General features: G+C 39.1%; 1 protein-coding gene across 3 annotated transcripts; it reads left to right on the top strand.

Annotated features, from left to right (window-relative positions):
• The first annotated feature begins 1,051 nt into the window (after positions 1 to 1,051).
• inpp5kb (inositol polyphosphate-5-phosphatase Kb) lies at positions 1,052 to 9,750 on the top strand. 3 transcript variants are annotated; one of them, XM_005472222.4, is made up of 14 exons: positions 1,052 to 1,137; positions 2,565 to 2,607; positions 4,904 to 5,008; positions 5,135 to 5,243; positions 5,605 to 5,721; positions 6,029 to 6,204; positions 6,299 to 6,410; positions 6,491 to 6,600; positions 6,693 to 6,719; positions 7,719 to 7,932; positions 8,015 to 8,152; positions 8,254 to 8,337; positions 8,426 to 8,530; positions 8,750 to 9,750. In XM_005472222.4, the coding sequence occupies exons 2-14, from the start codon at positions 2,573 to 2,575 to the stop codon at positions 8,816 to 8,818; spliced, it is 1,401 nt and encodes a 466-aa protein (XP_005472279.1). In that variant the 5' UTR covers positions 1,052 to 1,137; positions 2,565 to 2,572; the 3' UTR covers positions 8,819 to 9,750. The 3 variants fall into 3 exon arrangements, with proteins under 3 accessions (XP_005472279.1, XP_005472278.1, XP_003446778.1); XM_005472221.4 differs by lacking the exons at positions 1,052 to 1,137; positions 2,565 to 2,607 and adding an exon at positions 2,633 to 4,541; XM_003446730.5 differs by lacking the exons at positions 1,052 to 1,137; positions 2,565 to 2,607; positions 6,693 to 6,719 and adding an exon at positions 2,635 to 4,541.
• Positions 9,751 to 10,266: the final 516 nt, after the last annotated feature.

The following is a 10,266-nucleotide window of genomic DNA, read 5'->3' as shown; positions in this document are numbered from 1 at the left end:
GTGGATGCTTTTTTTTTTTAATCTTTTTAATGGATGTCATAGGTGTGAGATTAATTAAACATGGGAGACCATGTATGTTTCCTAAATGCAAGGGAAAGATGACAGACAGTCAAAAAATGGTTGAAATATAAGCTAAAAGATGAACACTGACTTGTCTTAGCAAAATAAATTAAAACTAATGTAATCAGCAGTTGTTGAAATCATCAAATGTTAATTACAGCCACAAAGTATGACTTTTGAATATTATTCTTTGGTGCCCCTGGTGGACCCATAAAACACACAGGCAGCAGACACCACACACATACAGACACAAACACTGTAGGCAGGGTAGAATTAATCAGGCTTTTTGTGGCAAAGATTACTTTAAATCCTGATTATGAGGCAGAGGATGGGCCAGGGCTGAGAGCTGCTACACATTTTGTTAGATGGTGATGAGACTACACAGTGTGTGGGTGTTTGAGAGGGAATATTTGAATTTACTAATGAACCATTGAGGATATTTTAGCTTATCAGTAAAAAAAACTAAGCTTACTAGTAGAAATATGAACGAAAAATAAATTTCGGTTCTTGAATCTAAAGATCAGAAAGTATTAATCAAGTTTTAAGTTGTGATTTTGTTTGTTTTACAAGTTTTATAAGTTTGTTTTACAGGTGGCTTATTTAGGTCATGCACAACCATCCTGCAAGACCACAAAAATAACAGAATGAATCCCCGTAATTAAAGCATTACACAGTCAATAAAACAGTAGCATTTTAATGTGTGATGCAGAGCACCTTTCACACGCCATACTGTTAAGAAAATGAAGGATTGTTTCATACAAAGCAGGCTTTAGTGCAACAAATGCCATGCGTCAATAAACAGACATGTCTATTCATAAACACTTTCTCACTGGGTTGTTAACCAACCTGGGATAATAGCTTGATCCGATGTTACGCTTAAGTCCAGCGTGGGCTGTGTGTGGGAATTTGCACCCAGGAGGGGAGCAGCTGAGAACAAAGTGAGGGAACCAAAAACAGTATCAAACAGTCAAACCAGCCTCACCACAGGAAAACAGATTCCCTTTGGACATCTCTGTCATCTGTGCACACAGGGTCTACTGCTTTTCCGGATACCACAAGACAGACACACAGACAAAGGTAATGGTTTAGGTAGACAGAAGGATGCATGTTCTCATAAGGCAAAATCTTAGCAACGTGTTTGATTTACTTTTATTTATTTGTTCTTTCTGCGGTTCATTTTTTACATATATTTCAGCATGGTTTATTTTATTTTTACAGCACACTAGCAGTTGGCGCAAAGTATGAATACAGCAACGCAATCTGTTCCTCTTGCAATCAATGCACTGGTCAGTTTAACATACCAAAGTTAGGACATTGTTACTTTTTCAAGGAGGAGCTCATAATAAAGGTAAAGAAAACAGAAGTTAGTAACAAAAAACTCATCAATGAAAAACAACTAACTTAATTGATGCATATTTAAAACTGAATAATATTGATAACAAAAGCTGACACTACAATAGAAGAATAAATAATATAATTTCTGCCTTTTAAAGGGTATTTTTTTCTTCTTTGATAAAAAAAATTGCATAATGTCAAAGCCTCGATTATTATATTGTGACAAGTTGTTATTGTGGTTAATATCTACAGTGATATACAACGAAAATGACTTCGCTAGCTAATTTGGCTAAAGTTCTAAACAGTTAGCTAGGTAAGAAATTACATATTTCGCTGTGGGGCTAAATGAAGAGCACAACAAAAATAAAATAGATAAAATGTAAAGACACTGGACTTACATCTGTTATGTGGGTAGTCATAATGCCAGTTTAACAGTAGACTAATATCTATATCTATATGAACTACCATCAACTACTTTGCTAAAAGAGTGTTAGCCATAACAAATATGTTAGCTTGCAGCTTGTTGTGCACACTGTTGCCCCCAAGTGGCCAAATGAAATTCAGTTAAATTTAATTTTATTGATATAGTGTCCAATCACAGCCATCAGCCTAAGGGTTGGTGGTGAAGAAGAAACCAAGAAAAACAACTAATCTAAGCTATCATAACCAAACCACGGTTATTAGACAACTTTGACACAAACAGGACAAGGTGTGGCTGTTGCAGTCTAGTCACATGTCCTGGATATTGTTGTTGTTTTCTTTACTTACTTTAAAACTAGTTCGAAGGCCAGAGCAGCCAACGGCTCCAAATATGCATTCCCCCCAGTATTTATAATTAGCTTTAAAAAGTCAAATACTTTCTACAGCATTTTTGATAAAGTTTTATTTAAAATATGTCAAAAATAACTCTCAAGTCTTCCTGTTTACATTTGATCTTCAGGGCACTGTCACTTTAACATGGCTGAGGCTAACCATGATTAGAGGTGATTAAAAAGCAATTTGAGAAATGACTCCGGGGCATCCCTGTCAGGTTTGGCTTTGTCTGTTTAGTTATTTTTGCCCGGCTCTGGTCTATGCTCCCAGCAAACTGACTGTAGTAAGGATAAAGCGCCTGGCATTTCGATTTGCTTACATTTTGCCCAACCCTGTGTTTGTATGTGTGCCTACAGGGGAGAAAATGAGCACCGGCAGAGGTGGAAGAGACAAGTGCAGGTAAGAGCAGCACAATTCTGTCTTTGTCTAATGTAAATGAAAGGGTACGAAGTAGGTAGGAACAAAGTCAGACATGGAAATAACTGTGGGGAAAAGCACAGATCACATGTGGAGATAGTAAAAGAAAAGAAAGTAACCCTCCCACCTTGCATTTCATAATCAGTTTCATAATCTTTATCGGTAACTTGTGGCTGCTGGATCTGATTATTAATAGATCTGCGAGAAAACTTAAATAGTATTCTATTCATCATTTCTAACCAGTGAGCCCCTTGATTATCTACTTAATACCTCTGCTTGCTAAAGAATTTGCCCTAAGTCTTTGCATGTGACATTGTTACATGAACTGAAAGGGAGGATTGGGACACCAAGGATTATAAATACTTTTCTTTATTCCTGTCCCCATTTCTTCGTATTTTCCACAGGCATCCAAATATTTTAATACTTCTGATTTACAGCCATTAATAAACCATTCAGCTCCATACACTTATTAACACACACACACAACAATCAGCACATTATTTTTTGGAATTTAATAGCAAAGTGAGTTTACCTTTTAGCTTCAGAAAAGTAAAAACTTGTTTGTCCAGAATCATTTATAGTATAGTGTATAGTTCAGGATCATTTTAAGTCCTGGGTAAGGAAATATCCAGCGGTTTCTAATCGAGTCATTTTGCAAAGAAAAGTGTTATAGTGGCTAATTAGATGTTAAAATTTTAGGAATTAAATAATTATCTCACTGCACTTATGGTTTTTAAATCTTTAATCCGTTTAAGTATTAGGCAAAAAGCGCCACAGCTGCAGATTGCTTAATGATTGCTTAATATGCTCCCACATCTATTAAGTGTGCTGTAACACTTGTTAATCAGAATGATTTCAGTTTTTGTCCTACTGTGTGTCATAGCTAATAAAGCTGCTTGTAACTCCTCTCTGACCTCTATCCGGTTTACAAAGATAACCTTTCGTCTATATAATAAGAGCCCAGATTTACGCCAGAAGAAGCCAAAGCTGCTATTTTCTCTCGTCACCATTGCATGGGTGTAATTGTGGGTCACATGCATTGTTCTATGTGCTCAGCTGATGAAGAATAGTGGTGGTAAACCTCTTAGAAAAGCTGAAGGTTTGCCCAGGTCTTGTAGCAATACTGATGGAGGATCAGCCTCCTCTTGCACTTTCTTTGACTGCCCACACTCACAGCAAAGCACACGCACACGTTCACATGCCTGTCTCCTGCCTGCGATTATACTTCAAATCTGACTCACTCTTGCCTGCTTTCCCGAGTCAACCCCACTGCTTTGTCAGTCGCTGCTCCATCGGAGCCAGATCACACAAGACTCTGCCAGAGAAAGGACTCCACCAGCAACCTTCACCCTCGGTGTTTGAGTTGTTCAACTTGGCTATTTTGGAGGACTTTAAAGAAGAACTGCCTGAAGCACATGCAGAGAGAGATTTGACTAACTAGGAATCAGTTCATATTACTCTCAGTTGAGTGGACAAAGGGACCGGTGGCCTCTCGCATCAGATGGCTACAACTATCCCAACCACAGAAGTCTGAGGAGAAGTCAAGCCAAAGGTCTGTCTTCCATAGGATTTTCCCTCTTTCTTTATGTTTATTTTAAGTAGTTACTTTCAATACTGCTGTGCACTGAAGAACCTCCTGACCTTTACTACATCACATACACCGGGAAGACCCTTTTTTAAGGCATAACTTCAAAGATGGAACCTTTAACAGACAGTCTACGTGTGCGCTCGGACAGCACGAGCAGCTCGGCATCTCAGGGCTCAAAGTCAAAGACGGTTCTTCGCCAGCGTTTGTCCCAGCTGCTGACCTGCATCGAGGACATGAGCTCTGACGACGAAGCCAGTGAAGAGGTGTCACGCACGCTGGAAGAAGCATTTCAGCTCTGTGGACGCTTCATTCCCACAGATGCATTCAGGTTGACTTTAACACTTTGGGTTTTTAAAAAGCTTATAAAAGAAAAATCACTTTAAAACTTTGATTTATCTTGAAGAAACAGGCATACCATAGCAACTAATATAGTTAATAACAAAAAATGCAGAAATGATCAACAGGCTCTTAAGGTGGTATTTGTGAAAATAATATCTGTGGTTCTTAGTGGGTTCCACTTATCTTATAAGATTACAAAAGTGTGTATGTTGGAAAAGTAAATGTTATCAAGGTTTTTTTGTATTTTTACGGTATAAGTGTTGCTATTTATGAGGAAACAAACTGTTAAGCATGCACAGTGTGTAGCTTTGTAGCGTTGTAAATAATATTTGGGAGTTTGTTTCTCACAAGGCTCCACATTGTGACCTGGAATGTGGCCACAGCAGAGCCTCCTGAAGATGCCACCTCTTTGCTGCAACTAGATGCCCAGCCACCTACAGATCTCTATGTGATTGGGTAAGAAATATATATATATATATATATATATATATATATATATATATATATATATATATAACAGCAGTGGAATCAAAGACATTAGACTGTCATTACTTGTCTTTTATTTGTATTTCTGTGTGTTAGCCTTCAGGAGGTAAACGCCACCCCAGTGAGGTTCATCACAGACCTGATATCAGAAGACTCCTGGAGCCATGTCTTCATGGACTCACTGGCACCCAGAGGCTTTGTCAAGGTCAGAGAAGACAGAAGAAGAAAAGGGAGAAACATTTGTCTTTATGTGTATCTTCAATCTGCTGTGTTTTTCTTTCATCCATAAAAGAGACATAAAATATTTTATTACATACATTTTTATACTGTTACAGTTAATCTATTTGAGATTCAAAGAGGAAAAGAAAAGAAACGCTGCATAATCTACAACATTTAATAATTTTATGATTCTTTTTCTTAACTCTTATCATATCTCCCTATTTTTTATTTCTTTTAATTATCTTAATTGTACAGCACCTTGGTCAACAGTTGTTGTTTTAAATGTGCTATATAAATAAATTTGACTTTGACTTTAATACAATCTTGCTGTCTCCATCTGTGTCTAGGTCACATCAGTGAGGATGCAGGGTTTGCTGCTGCTGCTGTTTGCCAAACAGATTCATCTTCCCTACATCAGAAACATCCAGACCACCTACACTCGGACCGGCGTGTTTGGCTACTGGGTAGGAAATTAGAACGGGAGCCCTGGTTATCCCTGAACCTTGTAGACAACCACACTGTTTGCACACCAGGAATCCCATTGGCATCAGATGCTGTAGGGTTTAAACGCACCATGAAAGGTCCATTGTGTTTGTTTAGTGGAATGTGCAGCAGCTTTGACAGAAAGAAATCACAAACAAAGAACACTGAAAGCAGTCAGAACACTGAAAACTTGTGTCTAATCCATAATCCAGGTTAAAAGAGATACTTTTTTTTATAATTAGTCTTCTTCACAGACTGTATTTGTTCTCCTGTGTGTGTCTGTGTTAGGGTAACAAAGGAGGAGTGTCTGTACGCTTTTCCTTCTATGGACACATGCTTTGCTTCCTCAACTGCCACCTAGCTGCTCACATGAACAACGCTCTGCAGCGCGTCGACGAGTTTGAGTACATCCTGGAGACGCAAGACTTTGACATCTATGACACCCCACAAATCCGGGACCACAAGTCAGGACTCCTTCACAGAGGCACACAAACACTATGCATATACGCAACGAGGGCTGCTGTGCAAGTAAAATGTGGCTCTGCGGCTCTTTCACAGGGTGGTGTTCTGGTTTGGTGATCTGAACTTCCGCATCGCAGATCACGGTTTGCACTTTCTCCGCTCATCCATCAACAGCGGCCGGTTAAATTTGCTGTGGGGCAAAGACCAGGTATTGTACTAGTGTGAGGACACACACACACACACACACACAATAGCACACACTTGCTCATTATTTTCATTTTCCTGCAGCTCATCATGATGAAGAAGAAGGAAGCTTTCCTGCAGGAATTTGAGGAGGGGCCGTTAAATTTTAAACCCACCTACAAGTTTGACCGTAACTCCGACACCTATGACACCAGGTAACGTGCTAAAAAATCTATATTACACACACATGATCGGCAAATTTTGTAAGCCTTATTTGTGTCCTTGTTTCCATTTTAATTTTGCACAGCGCTCCAAAGACATGGTTGGGTTTAAAGTAAGAATTCTTTTGTGTTTTGCATCCCCCACATTCCTTTATCAGCTTTTGCCACCACATCTTTAGTTGTAGCAACACAAGACACACTAAATGGAAGCTCAAAGCAGCCATGGCATCTATAAACCTGATTTATAGATGGACATAGTAGCAGCTCTTTCTCCAACTCACATCCATTCTTGACACAAACAAGGTGTGTGTCTCTCTGAAAAAGAGCACTGAGGCTCTTCCCTAACCATAAACAGACCCAGGCCCCTGCAGCTCTGTGGCACCACCCTCTTCTTGCTCCTCACGTCTCTCACCTGGGTGCTCCTCTCTGAATGGTTGGGGGCCTGGTTCTGGATGCTAGATCTGCCGAGGTGATTGTCTCAGTCCTGTGTATAGGATAGGCACCTTGAGGGTTACTTAGATATAACCCACATTCACAAAGTGTATGGAGACACTGGCATAAGCAACAAGACTCAAATGGGTTTTGTAAGCATAATAAGACTGATAAATGGCAGACATGTTCTGCATATTAGACCAGAACTCCCTTCTGCACCCAGCACCCCACTGTTTGCACTCCTCCCACTGTTTGTTCCTGTGTGATCCACATTTTGCTTTTCACAGCAAATTAGTGTGTGCATAAGCTGTAATACCCTGTTAAACAGTACTATCTGCTTAGCAGTACCATTAAATGCTACTTAGCATGTAGCCTACATCATTTCTCATATGCATGCTACACTATAGGTATAGCCTTGTACTGCATATGTATGTGTTTGGTTTGCATTCTCTAACAGCACTTATTTTTTCATGAGAATTAGTATGTAGATTTTTATGGATAGACATAAATGGAAATGTGTTAAAAGGTAAGTAATGGAGAAAAAAAATTACATTTTAGATAGAAGTTGTATAATCAAAGGTAATGTTCCTTTTGCTCGGCGTGGAGCACCCATAATTTCGATGTACATATACAATGACAATAAAGGGCTATTTTATTCTGTTCGTCTATTCTATTCTCAGTGGAAAGAAGAGGAAGCCGGCATGGACCGACCGGATCCTCTGGCGGATCAAACCCAAGCCCCTGCCATCAGAGGATGATGATGAGAAGGCATCAACTTCCACAGATGAAGAACAGGATGAGTATCCAGTCCTGGTCACCCAGGATAAATACACCAGTGACATGAGCTATGGAGTCAGCGACCACAAGCCTGTCATTGCAACCTTCAGCCTGGAGGTGAGAGCAGATGCACTGCATAGACCCCTGCTTTTTCAAATGTTCTTTAAAAATATTTTCTTTTCTCTTATCTTTCCTGCAGCTGAGAAAAGTCTTTGACACACCACTGGTGCGGGTGTCTCCTGTGGGCATATGGAGCGCAGACCAGGATGCACTTTTGACCTACTCTGTCCTGGAGGACTTTATGTCTTCTACGTGGGACTGGATCGGCCTGTACAAGGTGCTAGGACACAAGTAAAAACAACAAAAATCAATAAATAAATCATTAAAACAGTGCATATTATAATTGTGTGTATTTGGACTGACTTTTTTGCCCTTCAGGTGGGATTTAAGACTGCGTCTGACTATGAAACTTTTGTTTGGGTTCGAGAAAAAGAACTGCCAGAGATAAATGAAGTCATACAGGTAAAGTGGAAGTGCAGCGTTTATTGTCATATTAACAAATTCTTTATGAATGCATTATTCATTAACATGCGTGCATGTGTTGTTGCAGATTTCTGTGGATAAAGGTCAGATTCCTCTGTTAGGTGGACAGTACGTTTTGGGGTACTACAGCACAAACATGCAAAGCATCACTGGCCTCAGTGATAGCTTCCAGGTAACTGCTTCACTATCATATCTGTAGTTTTATAGTTAGATATTTTTTAAACTCTTAAACATACAATTTAATGCATCCATGAAAGACTCACTTCACAAATGTAGAATTTTTGTTAATACAGGTGTACTTACATAAAAGGTTACTGAGTGCATGCTGTGTTTGGAGAAGGAAGCAAGCATGGCAGTGTGCTTTATTTTGCACTCTCTTTGGTTCTTACAGATCCTGGAGTCTAAGCGTGCTGTCATGGAAGGCCTGGTTCCCGAGGATATCAATGGAGTCAACAAATAAGAACAGATTCTCTGCAGTGCCACGTCTTATTTCTCTCCGCTGCAAAGTCACACAGATCTGAATCAGGCTATAAAATTGCCCCGAGGTTAACTCCTTAATCTACTGGATGAGCGGACTCTGTCATTCATGTTGGCCCCCACAATTTGTCATCATGTTAACTCCAGTTTGTTATTTCCTACTTTGCCTTTAAGGTTCAGGCTCACTCTTGCTGAAACAAGATCTCTAATAAAAAAAAAAAACTTTAATGAGTAGCCTCAGTCTATCCACAGAGCCTGTTACAGCAGATATACGGAGAACACATGTCAAACTGCACAGCAGCTTGAAAACAGAAACTGCATTTGAGTTTTGTTTCGAAGTTGTATGTTTTGGCAGCCCATAGTAACCAGTGCAGATTAATACAAAAGGTGCAAAACATCATTGTGTAGAAAAGTGTGCTCTTTTGTTTTATATGTGCTGTCTCGGTGAAGAAAGATGCACCCTGCAATTGAAATTTTAAATTTCTTGCAATGGGTTGTCTGCAGAAACTGTTGAATATGAGAATCTTAGAGAGGAACATAACACAGAAAAAGATGGTCAGCTGGTTGATCCAATGAACGATGCAGGAACCTGTAGGATGTGTGCAAATGAACAACTGGCAGGGAGGCGCTGGGAAAATGTATCTGTTATCACAGTGGCTTATCTTTAAAATGTGAATGCAGGTTGTCTGTTTTCCTCTTGATGAAAATGTGTTATATCTCCCACACTGCATACATGAATCATATCAGCAGACTAAAAATATACTGCAAGACAAACTAAATATTTTTTGTGAATTTGTTTATTAAAAAAAAAAAATCCAGTATGTTTTCAGGATTTGGATATGTGACTAATCAGTGAAAAAAGATGAGCAGTGGGTCACTTTAATTATCAGTAATTAAAGGCCTGGAGGCTTGTAATCTGAGAGTGATCATATCATTTTGCACTAACCAATATGCAAAGTCAAATTTGCTTTAACCAACAAAGCAATAGTAATAAGCACAACAGTGATTATGGTGATATTGTCCTGAGTGTACTCCAAAGAAAACATGGAACTGTCTACTCTCTGCATTGATAGATAATATATAGAACTGTAGGATACCCATTTATGGCCATCTGAGTGTCATTAAAGATTTTATATATACATCATAGGTAGTAAAATTGGATAAGCTATTTCTCTTAGTATCTAATAAGCCAATCACAAGGCAGCAACTCAGTGCATTTAGGCATGTGGAAATAATCAAGATAGCCTTTTGAATTTCAAACTGATTCATCAGAATGGAGAGAAAAGGTGATTTAAGTGACTTCGAATGTGTCATGATTGTTGGTGCAAGACTTGCTGATAGTCTGTCCGAAAATATTTATCTAGTGCAATTTTCCCACAAAACCTTCTCTAGGGTTTACAGAAAATGGTCCAGACAAGAGAAAATATCCAG

The sequence above is a fragment of the Oreochromis niloticus genome, linkage group LG10 (assembly GCF_001858045.2).
Source record: "Oreochromis niloticus isolate F11D_XX linkage group LG10, O_niloticus_UMD_NMBU, whole genome shotgun sequence".
Classification (NCBI taxonomy): Eukaryota; Metazoa; Chordata; class Actinopteri; order Cichliformes; family Cichlidae; genus Oreochromis; species Oreochromis niloticus.
Note: the sequence above shows the minus strand (reverse complement) of the source record. Positions and strands in the feature narration are given on the sequence as shown.

What these genes read in the sequence shown, in the direction of transcription:
- inpp5kb (XM_005472221.4), top strand. Translation starts at nt 4,321, where the DNA reads ATGGAACCTTTAACAGACAGTCTACGTGTGCGCTCGGACAGCACGAGC. An exon ending in CCGGCGTGTTTGGCTACTGG is followed by an intron (nt 5,722 to 6,028) that starts GTAGGAAATTAG and finishes TGTCTGTGTTAG; the next exon opens with GGTAACAAAGGAGGAGTGTC. An exon ending in ACTGGATCGGCCTGTACAAG is followed by an intron (nt 8,153 to 8,253) that starts GTGCTAGGACAC and finishes TTTGCCCTTCAG; the next exon opens with GTGGGATTTAAGACTGCGTC.